Here is a 16,463-nt window from a genome sequence, read left to right as displayed (position 1 = left end):
ATCCTGGAGTGGGTAGGATCCTTTCCTTTCTCCAGGGGATCATCCCAACCCAGGGATTGAACTCAGGTCTCCCGCATTGCAGGTGGATTCTTTACCAGCTGAGCCCCTTTACTGTAAAATCTGTAGATTTGCTTTTAATTGCTGTTTTTATTGTGGTTTACTCTAAGTGTGTTTCGTTGTTGTTTAGTCACTTATGTCCCACTTCTGTGACCACATGGACTGTAGCCCTCCAGGCTCTTCTGTCCATGAGATTTCCCAGGCAAGAATACTGGAGAGGGTTACCTTTTTCTTCTCCATTTATGTGTGCTAATAAGTCTCTGTATTTTTTGTTCTTTTAGATATGGCACACTTGAAGACATTTCATTTGTTTGTCCAAAGACATAAGCAGTTTTAGTATGTAAAGATTTTTAATATTTAAAAACAAATTTTAAAACATCAAAGCTCTACAATCTTCTGTTTTCCTCCAAGAGTTATTTAAATGATAATTTAGGTGACAGTGTTCCACTCTTGGTAAGGTGGTAGGTAACCTTTTCATGTGCAAAGTATACTACAGATTCTTTACATTTATATGGATTGGCTTATTCCTCCCAAGGATGAAATTAAAGAGTATTTTATAGATAGGTTATTATTAGTAAGACTATATATTTAACTTTAAAATCACAATTCCATCTGAATTTTAATTTATTTTTTTAAATTCTAGTGTTTACTTAATTTATTTAATGTTTACAATATATTTTCAAGTTGCAGCAGTGTTGTTGGATAATCTTAAGTTGCTTAACATATTCAGTTATTTAAGATGGCCAATTCAAAAATCATTTTTATGAGTATTTTTTCCCTAGAGCCTAAAGGTGTTTTGGAGTATGGCAGAAGTGAGTTTTATAGAAATCAAACAAAAGCTTTGAACCCTTACTAGAAAAAACACTTGTATGAACACACAACACACACACACACACGTTTGTTGTGTGATTTCAGGACCCAAGAGATCTGAGGCTCCTCTTAAAAATACCTGCCATAAATATATCAGCTTTTAGTGAAATAATGATATTTACACTTTAAAATTTATTCCAGTTTACCTGGCTTTTTGAATGTTGATTCTCCTAAGTTAATGTTTGGTTTATTTTCATTTTCAGAACTTCTGATTAATTGTTTAATTATTAAAACATACTGCAGGTTTATTCTTTTGATGAAATATCCTTTAGTTAAGTAACATTTTGTTCTAACTTGCACTAATTGCAAAAACAAATCCTCTTGGTCACAATGCTACATCACATTTTGTCTTTCCTTTTTGCTAAGAAAAATCAGTAGGCAGTGTTCTTTTTGTCCTGTTGTTCATTTAATACATTCCATCTCGGTCTCTTGTTCTCCTTGATAGGAAAGAATAGTGCTACGATGGTCAGAAATATTCAGCCTCATAAGGAGAGAAGTCACTATAATCAGAGTGTGTCAAATCAAGATTAAAGTGACTAGCCTTGAAGTTATAGATGAAATACAAAGCTTGATTTTGTTTTTAAGCCATAATTTAACTTTTTTAACCACTTTATTCATTTAGGGTTGTAATTAAATGGTCAAAGCTTGTTTTTGTGGAAGCACAATATACGTGTTTAATCAACAAAGTCAGAAAAGAGCCTGCCTCTTTTAAGCTGTCCCAGTGTATTGGAATAGGTTTTTAGAGATCCCGAAGGCCACAGAGCCTACTTTTCTTTCTTCTCTGGGACTGTAGTAGGTTGCTGATACTTTGCCGTACTCTTTTCTCCATAAGTATACTAGCTTTCACATAAAGCGTATTTGTAGTATTTTTCAACATAAAATCTTGGAAAACATTGTGCAGAGATTTGAGTCTGTGGACTTGAATAGAGTGAACTACTTTTTAATGTCTGTGTTCTGGCATTTCAGAAATGTCAGGATATTCATTTGCTTCTGATACTGTCTTTTCCTGCCTCCCTCCATCCCCATCCTCCATTAACTCAATACCATTTTTTCATATTAAAATTTTGTTTAAAAATTAATTTTCTTCTAGTTTTTCTTTTTGAGAATGTATTTAGGGAATGTGTCTTTTCCATTTTCCTTATACAGTCTGTTTTATGTGTTTTCTTTAGATTTGATATGCATTAGGAAGTTCTAGATTGTAAATATTTATACATTTTTAAAGTTTCTGAAGAATTTTTTCATATGTTCATACATAAAACTTCAAACCTGTGTTCTGTGTTATTTAAGATGGTGTCAGAATAATTAAAAGCTGCTTTTGAAGCTTGTTTTCGAAAAACAGAAAGCAGAGAATTTAGTAATGGCATACAGCATTGCTTTCATCACTGCTTCAGTTTTGCATTACACTTTTCATTTTCAGACATAGAATGATTATCTTTAATGTTCATAATAGGAGCCCTCTTGCACAAATGGAAGAAGAAAGAAGGGAACATGTAGCTAAAATGAAGAAGATGGAGATGGAGATGGAACAGGTGTTTGAGATGAAGGTCAAAGAAAAAGTTCAAAAACTGAAGGACTCTGAAGCTGAGGTAATTAACCATATATTTTCACCTTTGACAAAATACTCCTTTTCAAAATAATGTCTTAAATGAAATTGATAGATAATATAACTGCTCTATCGATTTTTTCACATGTAATATGCAAATTTAATGTGCCTGTGTGTGTTCAGTCGAACTCTTTGCAACCCTAAGGATTGTAACCTGCCAGGCTCCTCTGTCCGTGGGGTTTCCCAGACAAGAATGTTGGACTGAGTTGCCATTTCCTCCTCCAAGGGAGCTTCCCAACCCAGGGATTGAACCCACATCTCCTTGTCTCCTGCATTGGCAGGCAGAGTCTTACCTCTGAGCCACCTGGGAAGTCAAATCAGTTTAGTCGCTCAGTCGTGTCCGACTGTTTGCGACCTCATGAACCGCAGCATGCCAGGCCTCCCTGTCCATCACCAACTCCTGGAGGTTACCCAAACTCATGTCCATTGAGTCAGTGATGCCATCCAACCATCTCATCTTCTGTCGTCCCCTTCTCCTCCTGCCCTCAATCTTTCCCAGCATCAGGCAGGGTCTTTTCAAATGAGTCAGCTCTTCGCATCAGATGGCCAAAGTATTGGAGTTTCAGCTTTAGCATCAGTCCTTCCAATGAACACCCAGGACTGATCTCCTTTAGGATGGACTGGTTGGATCTCCTTGCAGTCCAAGGGACTCTCAAGAGTCTTCTGCAACACCACAGTTCAAAAGCATCAATTCTTTGGCACTTAGCTTTCTTTATAGTCCAACTCTCACATCCATACATGACCACTGGAAAAAACATAGCCTTGAGACGGACCTTTGTTGGCAAAGTAATGTCTCTGCATTTTAATATGCTGTCTAGGTTGATCACAACTTTCCTTCCAAGGAGTAAGTGTCTTTTAATTTCATTGCTATGGTCACCATCTGCAGTGATTTTGGAGCCCAGGAAAATAAAGTCAGCCACTGTTTCCACTGTTTCCCCATCTATTTCCCATGAAGTGATGGGACCAGATGTCATGATCTTCGTTTTCTGAATGTTGAGCTTTAAGCCAACTTTTTCACTCTCCTCTTTCACTCTCATCAAGAGGCTGTTTAGTTCTTCACTTTCTGCCATAAGGGTGGGGTCATCTGTATATCTAAGGTTATTGATATTTTTCCCGGCAGTCTTGATTCCAGCTTATGCTTCCTCCAGCCCAGCATTTCTCATGATGTACTCTGCATAGAAGTTAATAAGCAGGGTGACAATATACAACCTTGACCTACTCCTTTTCCTATTTGGAACCAGTCTGTTGTTCCATGTCCAGTTCTAACTGTTGCTTCCTGACCTGCATATAGGTTTCTCAAGAGGCAAGTCAGGTGGTCTGGTATTCCTATCTCTTTCAGAATTTTCCACAGTTTATTGTGATCCACATAGTCAAAGGCTTTGGCACAGTCAATAAAGCAGAAATAGATGTTTTTCTGGAACTCTTGCTTTTTCGATGATCCAGTGTAAGTTGGCAATTTGATCTCTGGTTTATCTGCCTTTTCTAAAACCAGCTTGAAATCTGGAAGTTCATGGTTCACATATTGCTGAAGCCTGGCTTGGAGAATTTTAAGCATCACCTTACTGGTGTGTGATTTACAATAATACATATTTTAATAATCTGTTTAGATACAAGTATACTTGGTAGGAAGACATAGTAGAATACCTAAAGTAAATTTTATTAGCTATAGTTAACAAATTATGAGAAATGAAATTTTAAGCCTTTCCATATAGTCGGTCTAAGAAGGTAAGAGTTTTGGGCAGATACAAGAATAAAAACTAGTTTTAGGATAGTAATAATTGACCAGACTTACTTGCATATGAATGGAGAAAGAAAGAACCTCAATTAAACTGTGGGCATGCTGTGATAAATTACAGACAAAAAGAAATGAAGGAATGTGATTTTGTAGATGAGTTGGGCTTTATGTGACCCTAGTGTCAGTGTAATTCAGTTGCGAAAATCAGGTAGGGTAGTGACAAAGCATTCCATCAAGCTGTTCTGCTGTAACCTTAGAATCCCTCTACATGTTGAAGCATATACTTAGTTTCGGTTAATCAAAAAGATCATGAAGACATATCCATCTGTAAGTGATAAGAAATAAAAGATGGAGGAAAAAAAACACTTAACACAATAATCTATAGAGTAAATTTGGCTTGATGTCCAAGAACAGTAGAAGAAACTATAGGTAAACACAAATCAGCAATTTCAGTATGATGTTTTCTCAGCATAGATTTATTATCTTTGTGCTGAAAATTACTTTTAAATATGTAGGATGACATTAATATGAAATACTTAAGCAATTTTTTAATTGGAGGATAATTGCTTTACAGTGTTGTGTTTCTGCCATTCATCAACATGAATCAGTCATACAATATGAAATATTTTAAAAATTACTTTTAATGATAAAATTCAGTGGTTAAATGTGGATCCGCTAATATAATAATATTTGTATTTAAACATATTAAGAAAAGACTCAGATTTAAGTTTGTTACATCCTTACAGTTGGTCTCTTTGCTTTTGTAATTAATTACTGCATAAAATACATAAGCTTTCTTTGACTAAATATATGTTTGCTACCCATGGACTGTAGCCTACCAGGGTCCTCTGTCCATGGGATTTTCCAGGCAGTGGTACTGGAGTGGATTGCCATTTCCTTCTGCAGGGAATCTTCCCGACTCAGGGATCGAACCTAGGTCTCCCACATTGTAGACAGACGCTTTACTGTCTGAGCCACCAGGGAAGTCCTACTCTAATATTACGACAGAAGTGCTCCAATCCATTGAGTAGACAGAATGCAGAGTATTCAGTAGTTTTGAGGAAGTGTTTCTATTCCACATTAGACTTCTCTTAAATTACTGAGCTTTTCATGTAATCTCTTATCACAAAAAAAACTTACTTGCACTACTGTTACATTTATAATATGTGTTTAATTCAGTGCAGATACAGAATAGCTTCTCCAGGCTTAAGATTGCCAACTCTGCAAAACTAATATCCTGAGCACTTGTTATTAAGATGACATTTAGGAGATTAAGTTTTTTTATTAATTAGGTTTTTATTAAATCTATCCATTTGAGTCTCTACCCCTTCACCAATTAATAAGTAATCTGGAGAATCCCTGCTACTGCTGCTAAGTCACTTCAGTCATGTCCGACTCTGTGCGACCCCATAGACGGCAGCCCACCAGGCTCCCCCGTCCCTGGGATTCTCCAGGCAAGAACACTGGAGTGGGTTGCCATTTCCTTCTCCAAAGCATGAAAGTGAAAAGTGAAAGTGAAGTTGCTCAGTCGTGTCCGACTCTTCATGACCCCATGGACTGCAGCCTATCAGGCTCCTCCGTCCATGGGATTTTCCAGGCAAGAGTACTGGAATGGGGTGCCATGAATCCCTATCAGAAGGTAAATAAAAATAGGAATAATCAAGAGTCTGCATTATCTCCACACTTAGGTTTCGATGAAAATCTAAAAGGAGTTGAATTTACATTTGAAAAGACATATTTTAGGGTCTCCTCCTAAGAGTAAATGTCATAAGCAATTATGTTAAGCATTTATTTCCATAAGCAATTATAGAACTTTTGAGAGTTTTAATGATTACTGTGAATGGTGAAAACAGAGTTTTGTGATACTTAGCTACTCTTTGAAGAATAGTCTTTATTAACATTGAAAGAAACTGTAAAGCGATGTGGGCCAAGTAATTCTGTAAGCCATATAAGGATATAAATATGAAGTCTGTTTAACCTTGTATAATATGTTTTCTCAAGTGCTAGATATATTTGTGTGGGGCATAGCTGCTAATATCCTGCAGCACAGTGTATTAGACACAGTACTAAGCATCTTTCATAGATTATGTTATTTAGTCCATACCACAGCCCTACAAGGTGGATATTATTGTCTCATTTCCATTTTTTACATGAGAGGAACGATAAATTAACTTGGTCAGTGCTGCATATCTGTAAGTCATTATTTGAATGCACTTAACTGTGCTCTTAATCCTAGACAAGTCTACAATCATGTATCCACAATTTCGAATCTTTAAAAGCTCTGAAAACTGCAAAGCCGGAAACAGAACTAACAGTTTTATCCCCACTTGATGTGAATAGTTATATACTTTGCTGCAAAAATAAAAAATGTGATAGATGCTACCTTAGCCCAGGTATTGTTTTGTAAATACAGTAAATAGACCTTTCTAAGTAGAATAGGCTTTCAGAAATCTGAAAAATTCTGAACTGTGTGATACATCTAACCCTAAGAATTTCTACAAAGGGAAGGATTGTGACCTGCACTTTTAACCTACATGGTAGTTAACACAAAAGAAAATGTATATGTGATAGAAAGGTACAGATAAAGAATGATGAACACTTGTAACCCTATGGCCCAGTTTAAAAAATAAGGCATCATCAGTTCATTTGAGGCAGCTCTGTTTCTCTCCCCTATTGTATCCCTCTCTCTCTTTCTCAGAAGTAACTCTGCTGGATTTTGTGTATATAATTCCCTTGCGTTTTCTCTTTTTAAAAATTAAAGGCATTTCCCTGTGTTCCTATTTTCTGATATGTTCTTAGTAATGTGTTTGCTATCATCAGGAAAATGTTACTTCAAATTTGATTCATATTTGCTTTAATATATCTTAGATGGTTTCGTTTTGTAGAAACTGCATGAGATATTTGGAATAGAAATGAATATAAAGTCACTTTTTTGGGTTTATGAAGTAACAAAGAAAACAGATTGTATGCAAAGTTATAATCCAAATTCAAGATGTTGACTAATTGATGTAATACAGTCTTTAACGGAACATAATTCCTGGACATCTGAAAGTTTTTAATAAATAGTTGTTAGTTATTTGATGTAGTTAGATAGTTAGATTTATTAATTTTTTGCTGTGATTGTTTTCCACAGAAATGGATTGACTAGTGCCTAAATGGACTAGATAAGCTCTTTGTTTCTTCAGTTACTTTGCATGTGTGTTTTTTATCTTACAGCCAACATTCTTTGCAGCATTAATTCTCAACATAGAAAGAACCATCTGTTTCAGAATCATGGGGGCTTATTGAAAATGTGGATTTCTAGACTTAAAAACCCAGAAATTCTAATTCAGTATGTCTGGTTAGGTCCAGGATTCTTTATTTTTAATAAGCGTTTAGGTGGTTCATACAAAGACTGACATTTGAGAACCGCTGCTTTATAAGAATCCAGGGACCTTATCTCCTCATCTTGTAACTCTTACATTCTTACCTATTTGCTTTCTTTTCACTTGTCTCGCTTTCTTAAACTTGAAATTATGAGACAGGTTCAGATCCTGGTTCTGCCACTTTTGGCTAATGACTTTGTACAAGTGACATAAACTTTGCAGCTACAAATGTTTGCTCATCTAGGAGTGGGAACAGTGGTATCTCCTCTGCCCAACTTCCTACATGTTTGTGAGTAAGGAAAAATGAGATGATAAAAATATGAGTATGCCCCTTATAAAGTGCTATACAACTGCAGCTTATTGTACTTTTTTTTTTAAACCCCTTGTTTCCCAAGATTATTCTCTTTGGTCCCTGGCATTTTGGGTGGTAAGTCCTATAGAAAGAGGATTTTTAGACAGTGCTTTCCACGTGGTACTCTGAATTTATAGCATAAGAACTGAATGCTCAGCTTTTAACATTAGACTGCCTGGATGAAATGTATTTCTGATTTCTCAGTTTTATTTTATGTATTGTGCTTTGAACTAGCTCCAACGGCGCCATGAGCAAATGAAAAAGAATTTGGAAGCACAGCACAAAGAATTAGAGGAAAAACGTCGTCAGTTTGAAGATGAGAAAGCAAACTGGGAAGCCCAACAACGTATTTTAGAACAACAGAACTCTTCAAGGTATCTAATATCAGATTCCCAAGAAATATGTGTATTAGTTTTAAAGAATTATTTTCCTGTTTATTTTAAAAACATTAATATTTTAAGACATTTTCCATTACCATACATCCCAAGCAAAAATTATTTTCATGGATGAATATTTTACATAGATTGATGAACTCTATTATAATAGTATTTTTTCCACTGCAAACATTTTTATGACTTAATAATCTTCATAATTATAATTTAGTACCTTTATAACATTCTCTTCAGTTGACTCACCATAATTAGTTGTTTACTGCTTCCTGTCAAATATTAAACATAATGGTTGTGTGTAATTCTTGACAGACATAGAGAGCATTGCTGCAGTGTTCTCTTTTATACATTTAGAGGTATATTTTTATTGTGTTTGATTATTTCATTAAGATAAAGTTTTAGATACCTAGTTTCTAATGCAGCTAATTAGTTACTCATAATTTACTCAAAAATCGGGTAGTCTTTGTACTTTGGTCTTCTTTTCCTCATTAGTCCCATTTAAAACTGAAAAGTTGCATCCCTGTAAGGATTCTGTAATTTAACCTCACTGCTAAACATTTTCAAGTTTAGACATTTGTTCAGTAACACTATGCATCTATTAACTTTTCCCTTAAGAAAGATGAAAATTCATTTGTGAGAAAAAAAGCATTTCAGAATGCAGATGGCTGTAGGAGAAAAGGATACCTTACTTGATGTCAGTTGAACTTTTTCGATTTGTACTATTTCATTTAGGAAAAGTTGTTTTTGTATAAAAAAATGGGATTTTGTCATATTTCTTACTGTTTGTCTTGGAATTTTGTCAAATATTTGTCCAAGAAAATATTATAGATTAGCATTGTCCTTATTGTTAACTTCTATATCTTCTGATTTTAAAATAAAAATGTAACACAGTTGAAAATCCAACACAGTTGTAGTTGGTTTAGCTATTGCTACCATATGTTTTCTAGGTTTACAAAGTAGTTACTCATTTTGATTGTTTTTGTTTACTCATTTAGAACCTTGGAAAAGAACAAGAAGAAAGGGAAGATCTTTTAAACCCTCTATTGACCACCAGTTACGTATTAGTTGCCAATATGCCAGCTTGGACATCAGTGTTTGTTGGATCCGTTTGACCAATTTGCACCGGTTTTATCCTTAATGATGGATTTAACAGCATGACAAAAATTATTATTATTATTTTTTTGTTCTTGATGGAGATTAAGATGCCTTGAATTGTCTAGGGTTGTTGTGTACTTAGAAACTAACAGCTCTAAGTACCTTTCCTACATTTTTCTTTTCTTTTTTTATTAAACAGATGTCTTCAATTTAATGCAAGAAAACATTTTACTGTTGTACAATCATGTTCTGGTGGTTTGATTGTTTACAGGATATTCCAAAATAAAAGGACTCTGAAAGGTTTCATTGAGGATAAATTGCCATAATATGATGCAAACTATGCTTCTTTATGATAATTATAATACAGAGGTTCCATTCAATGCAGCGTATACAATAATGTAATTTAGTCTAACACAGTTGACCCTATTTTTTGACACTTCCATTGTTTAAAAATACACATGGAAAAAAAAAACCTATATGCTTACAATGCACCTAGAGCTTTTTTATAACAACCTTTTTTTTTTGTTTGTTTTGAATTCTTTAAATATATATTATTTTCATTTAGTACCCTCTTTAGCCAGAATCTCATTACTGCTTCATTTTTGTAATAACATTTAATTTAGGTATTTTCCATATATTGGCCCTGCTAAAAAATAGAATATAGCATCTTTCATATGATAGGAACCAACAAAGAAACTTTCCTTTAATTCCCTTTTTACACTTTATGGTAAGTAGCAGGGGGGAAAATGCATTTATAGATCATTTCTAGGCAAAATTGTGAAGCTAACAACCAACCTATTTCTACCTATGTGCAGTCTCTTTTATTTTACTAGAAATGGGAATCATGGCCTCTTGAAAAGAAAAAAAAGTCACCATTCTGCATTTAGCTGTATTCATTTATTGCATTTCTGTATTTTTTTGTTTGTATTGTAAAAAATTCACATAATAAACAATGTTGTGATGTAATTGAGTGTGGCGTGTTAAATATTCTACAGTTGATAGGAGTGTGTTTGAGAAGAAACTTTTCAATTTGAATTTGCCTTCTCCATGATTGTAACTCTTGTTTGTTTCATTTAGAATGCACTTGTGCTGATTTTCTAATTTACAGAATATAGTATCTTATCTACTTACTACTGTCTCCTATTAACACATTTCTCTGAGAACAAATTTCAGCTTACCAGGTGAACTCTCAAGTCCTTGGACTGAAATTTTTTAACTGAAAAAGAGAGTGGTATAATTTCTTTTCACTAAAGTCAAATGATAAGAGATTTTAACAAAATGCTTTGTGACATTTTAATGATTAATGCAATACAGTTTATTACTTTAAAAAGTTTCACCGTATCTTTTGATGATCCTGTCAAAAGGAAGTAACTGATTATTATGATTACCCAATATTTTTGTTGACACTAGAAGCTGAAGGGTTTAAATAAAACAGGATGCTTAAAAGAGCCTTGTTGCTTTTCAAAGATATATAAAGTGTATGTAGAGCGTGTTAGGAAGATCATTCACTTTACAGAAAATCTTGACTTCACATGTAAGTTCATTCTGGGATACTATTTTTAAAGCAGATCTTATGAGGCATTAAAAACATGATTTAAGATTACTGCAGTAACAATTTATTTGTTGGCCATCACTAAAGATTGTCTTTGAAAATACAGTGCTTTCTGCTGTGTGTGGTTTTCTTTTTTTAATTGGCTGTTACTCCAAGACCAGAATCAGACATTCAGGAATAATTGTAAGTAAATATGCAGAGATATTTTTTTGTTTGGTTTGGTTCTTATAATAGAGATTTAGTTAACGCCCTTAACCAGAAAAGTTTGGTTTTAGGAAAAATAACTTAATGAATTTGATGACTGCAAAATCAGAAAGTTTATATTGACCACTTGTCTAACTGGTAAGTACTACTGCTTCTAGAAACAAGTTCTCATAGGTGCTGTTTAAAAATTCAATATGCATTGTGATAACTTTGTAAAGTCACCTTTATTCTATTACCCTAGTGAAAACTTTCGGAAGTTTTTGTCTGTATCATGGCGAAGGTTTATCTGAATCTGATGTAGGACCCGTACAGAACTTGACCGACCAGGTCATTTGATGGTTGGCTTCGTTTTTCAAGCTTATCAAGGGCTTTTTTGTTATATGGCCTGTAGAGTTCTGAGAACTGCTATGTGATTATTCACAATACATATAACATTCAGGAAGCGTAAGGAAAGGCTAGCTTGTAAATAGCAAAATGGACAATACCTAGTCTCCATTGTGAGAGACATTATAAATTGGAGTAACTCTAACCACTGCGCTCTTTAAGTGAGACCAGAGACGCCCTAATCCAAGTGCACATCGCATGGCAGAGTTGTGCTGCCACCTAGTGGAAGTAAGAGCTAATTGTTTTTATCAAGTTCACATTGGAGCAGAGGCTTATTTCTGTGGAGCTCAGGTTCTAATTTTGAAAGCTAAGCAGATATAGACTTCTGCTTCTCAGACTCATTAGCTTAGTGTCACACCACCACCCACATATTCTGACATATTCTGCACCTTTCATGCCTTTTATTCTCTTGGAAAAAGACCTAGGAATGTGGAGGTCAGGGTAGTAGGTAAGCAAAAAGGTGGAAAGAATGTAAGACTGCAACAGTAGCAAAGTGTTGACTTAGCAAGTCATTTAGATCACTGTCTCCAAACCTGATACTGTTTCTTTGTGAAAATATTTTTGAGCATGTATGTGTGATTATACCTATATAGTAAATTATATATAGGTAGCACTATGTTAGGGCTTCCCAGGTGATGCTAGTGGTGAAGAACCCACCTGGCAATGCGGGAGACACAAGAGACATGAATTTGATCCCTGGGTAGGGAAGATCCCCTGGAGAAGGAAATAGCGACCCACTCTAGTATTCTTGCCTGGGAAATCCCATAGACAGAGGAGCCTGGCAGCCTTTAGTCCATGAGGTTACAAAGGGTTGAACACAACTGAAGCAAAGCAAGCAAGCAGTATGTTAATATGAACATTATGAAACAATTTTTAAAACTCAAAAAAAAGTTTAGCGCTTCCCAAGCCCCAGTAAATTATCTAATATATTCTACTTTGGAAGTCCTTGGTTTAATATGGTAGTCAGTAGTATGTAGATCCTTACACTGTTGAATCCCTAAGGAAGTCCTGCCATGGTATCCTACTTGATGTAAAAGGAAGACTAATTGTCTGGTAAATTGAAATCCTTTCTAATAAATAGTTTGCAAATAAAAACAAAAGTTGGTGTACTTCATTCAGGATATTTACCCTACCCCAGACAGTCAACTAGTTTGTGTACATTATCTTCATTTAATCCTTAATAGATAACAGTGTCATCCTTTTCATAGATGTGGAAACAGCTTTGGAGGTGGTTAGTGACTTATCCATTAGAGAGGTGGTAACTGGTGAAGTTGGAGTGTGAACTGGTCTTGGCAACAGCAGGACCTGTGTACTTCAATCTTACGCCATAAGACCACCTGGTGTGTGCCAGAAAACACTAAACCCACTGACTAATCACCTCGGTTCAAATCCCATCTGTATAAATTAGGTGTGTTACTTTTTGTTTGTGAATATTTGTTTCTTCAGCCCTAAAATAAGGCCCATACCTCCCTTGCTAGATCTGAGTGCAGATTACATCGTGACTGCACAAGTAAAGGTGCCTAAATCTTGAGAGATTTTTCTTGAATTTTAAGAAATTCAATTGAATTGAAAAACTGTTCAACACCTTCCTCCCCTCCCAGAATGTTGAAGGATGTGGTGATGCCAGGGCCATGACAAACCAAGAATTTTGTTTTTTCCTACTTTTAGGTAAGTTTGCATGGTGCCATGGTAAGCCTCCAGACATGCTTCTTTGCACACAGAGCCTTTTTGGAATTACTAAATGAGGTATGTTTCAATAATAGGGTACACCATAGAAATAAGCTGATTTTGGTTAAGAGCAGGTTTTCTACAGTACGAGTAACGAGTTAAAAAATACGTCCTCCTTAATAAGTAATGCTGAGCTGGTTTATCAGTATCTCATCTCTGGTGAAAATATTGCTGCTTTTCAAGCAAACTTGGTTCCCATGATTTGGGATTAACCCATAGAGTGTTCAGAGTTTAGTGTCAGCCATTTTCAACAAAAAATAGGGACTGACAATTTCCTGTGTTCTTTAGAAGACTTTCAAAGCTTCACAGGAAGAATGAAGACTATTCTTGGCCTGAACCATTTACCCCATGGGGTACTGGGCCCAGCCAAACAGCATTGTATTACCAAAGGGGGATCAAGTGAAAGGAGACCTTGTTCTGTGCCAGGCTCTCAAAGGGCAGCCTGAAACCACACTGGCCACCCAGACCCAGTTTTAGATGCAGTGTTTGTGGACCTGCTGAAACCTCATGCCATTCAGGCTTTCTGAAATCCTTTGGGATGGAGACAGGGAGTAGTAGTTGACACCTCTGAGAATAGGGATCCGTGAGAACTTGGCAGAAGGGGAGAGGCTAATTAGGGGAAATGGTAAGACTCTGCCAACGAGTGTCTAGTTTTTGTTCTCTTCCTCTTCAAAGTGAGGCCCTCTTAGCTTACAGGTGTGTTGCAGGGAATAATGTCTCACCCTGTATGTTTACAAGGAAACAGCAGACCACAGAGGCCCCATGAGCTGGCTCTCATCCAAGTGTGGAGTACTGAACTAGGTCTAGCAGGGGCTTACAACTTTTTTCCCTTCATTTAGCTCCATTGTTTCTGAATTTCACGGTGGAGTCTTTCATATTTAAATGTATGCTCCAGGCTCAGAAAAGTTCTGTTTTGTGTAAGCTGGTTATTTAAGCAGCTTGGCAAATGGCAGGTGAAGTGATGGGTGCCGTGACACACACCCTGGAATTAATGTGTGTTCTCCCCTTGGTATTTAGAAGTAAAGAACATATTTTGTCTGATTGGGAGTGGGGGAGCTTTTTTTTTTTAATTTTGGTAGGAATAAATCTTGTGATTATACAAATCTATAGCTTAACGTGGTTTGCTTTTCAGACCAAAAAAATAATGGAACACAGTTCTTTCTCTCAGATACCAAAATAAAATTCTCCTTAGACCTTTAGTTTGCTGGGTACAGGTAGAAGAAACTCAAATTTTCACTTTCTTTCCCAAACTGCTACTTCATTAGTTCTTAATTAGGCCTCATCCCTTGTAGTCATACTTGGAAGAGGGGTAGAGGCCACTGAGGCAAGCTCACTTCTGTGGTGTCTTCATTCAGATGGGATTGGCCCAGGTATAATCCATGTCCAGAAGAGGAGACGGGCTTTCTCTCTAACTTGTGCTATGAGGACTGGTGAACTCACCCTACAAAGTGGGAGCTGCTGCTGCTAAGTCGCTTCAGTTGTGTCCGACTCTGTGCGACCCCACAGACAGCAGCCTGCCAGGCTCCCCCATCCCTGGACTTCTCCAGGCAAGAACACTGGAGTGGGTTGCCATTACCTTCTCCAATGCATGAAAGTGAAAAGTGAAAGCAAAGTCGCTCAGTCATGTCTGACTCTTCATGATCCCATGGACTGCAGCCTACCAGGCTCCTCCATCCGTGGGATTTTCCAGGCAAGAGTACTGGAGTGGGGTGTCATTGCCTTCTCCGACCAAGTGGGAGCATTTCGACATTATTCTGAATGAGGAGAATTCCTACTTACCAAAGGAGAAAAAACTCACTTGGAAATTGAAGCAAGGGAACAAAAATCAGCAAAAGGTGAAGCAACAAATGTTTGTTGAGCACCAACTATGTGCCAGATACGAACTTCACATAAATTTCAAAGATCAGTAGAATTCTATGACATGGCCATTTTAACCCCCCATTAAAAACAAGCATACTAGAATGGATTAAGAAGTGTGGTGTATGTTTATTCAATGGAATATTACTTAGCCATAAAAAGAATGAAATAATGTCATTTTGTAGCAACGTGGATGGACCTGAAGACAATCATACTAAGTGAAGTAAGTCATACAGTTAGTTCAGTTGCTCAGTCGTGTCTGACTCTGCGACCCCATGAGTTGCAGCACGCCAGGCCTCCCTGTCCATCACCAACTCCCAGAGTTCACTCAGACTCATGTCCATCGAGTCGGTGATGCCATCCAGCCATCTCATCCTCGGTCGTCCCCTTCTCCCCCCAATCCCTCCCAGCATCAGAGTCTTCTCCAATGTGTCAACTCTTCACATGAGGTGGCCAAAATACTGGAGTTTCAGGTTCAGCATCATTCCTTCCAAAGAAATCCCAGGGCTGATCTTCAGAATGGATTGGTTGGATCTCCTTGCAGTCCAAGGGACTCTCAATAGTCTCCTCCAACACCACAGTTCAAAAGCATCAATTCTTCGGCGCTCAGCCTTCTTCACAGTCCAACTCTCAGATCCATACATGACCACAGGAAAAACCATAGCCTTGACTAGACGAACCTTAGTTGGCAAAGTAATGTCTCTGCTTTTGAATATGCTATCTAGGTTGGTCATAACTTTTCTTCCAAGGAGTAAGCATCTTTTAATTTCATGGCTACAATCACCATCTGCAGTGATTTTGGAGCCCCCCAGAATAAAGTCTGATACTGTTTCTACTGTTTCCCCATCTATTTGCCATGAAGTGATGGGACCAGATGCCATGATCTTCGTTTTCTGAATGTTGAGCTTTACGCCAACTTTTTCACTCTCTACTTTCACTTTCATCAAGAGGCTTTTTAGTTCCTCTTCCCTTTCTGCCATAAGGGTGGTGTCATCTGCATATCTGAGATTATTGAGAGTTCTCCCGGCAATCTTGATTCCAGCTGTGTTTCTTTCAGTCCAGCGTTTCTCATGATGTACTCTGCATATAAGTTAAATAAGCAGGGTGACAATATACAGCCTTGACCTACTCCTTTTCCTATTTGGAACCAGTCTGTTGTTCCATGTCCAGTTCTAACTGTTGCTTCCTGACCTGCATACAGATTTCTCAAGAGGCAAGTCAGGTGGTCTGGTATTCCCATCTCTTTCAGAATTTTCCACAGTTTATTGTGAT

General features: G+C 36.7%; 1 protein-coding gene across 5 annotated transcripts in view; it reads left to right on the top strand.

Moving 5' to 3' along the window:
- SEPTIN7 (septin 7) overlaps positions 1-10,432 on the top strand; it is a 99,326-nt gene extending 88,894 nt beyond the window's left edge. For all 5 annotated transcript variants that reach the window (XM_069588055.1, XM_069588056.1, XM_069588058.1 and 2 more), the window contains 3 exons: positions 2,378-2,513; positions 8,217-8,356; positions 9,367-10,432. In XM_069588055.1, coding sequence (XP_069444156.1) covers positions 2,378-2,513; positions 8,217-8,356; positions 9,367-9,406 — 316 coding nt within the window. In that variant the 3' untranslated portion in view covers positions 9,407-10,432. The remainder of the gene's footprint in view (positions 1-2,377; positions 2,514-8,216; positions 8,357-9,366) is intronic.
- The last annotated feature ends 6,031 nt before the right edge of the window (positions 10,433-16,463 follow it).

Source organism: Ovis canadensis, chromosome 4, assembly GCF_042477335.2.
Source record: "Ovis canadensis isolate MfBH-ARS-UI-01 breed Bighorn chromosome 4, ARS-UI_OviCan_v2, whole genome shotgun sequence".
NCBI lineage: Eukaryota > Metazoa > Chordata > Mammalia > Artiodactyla > Bovidae > Ovis > Ovis canadensis.
Note: the sequence above shows the minus strand (reverse complement) of the source record. Positions and strands in the feature narration are given on the sequence as shown.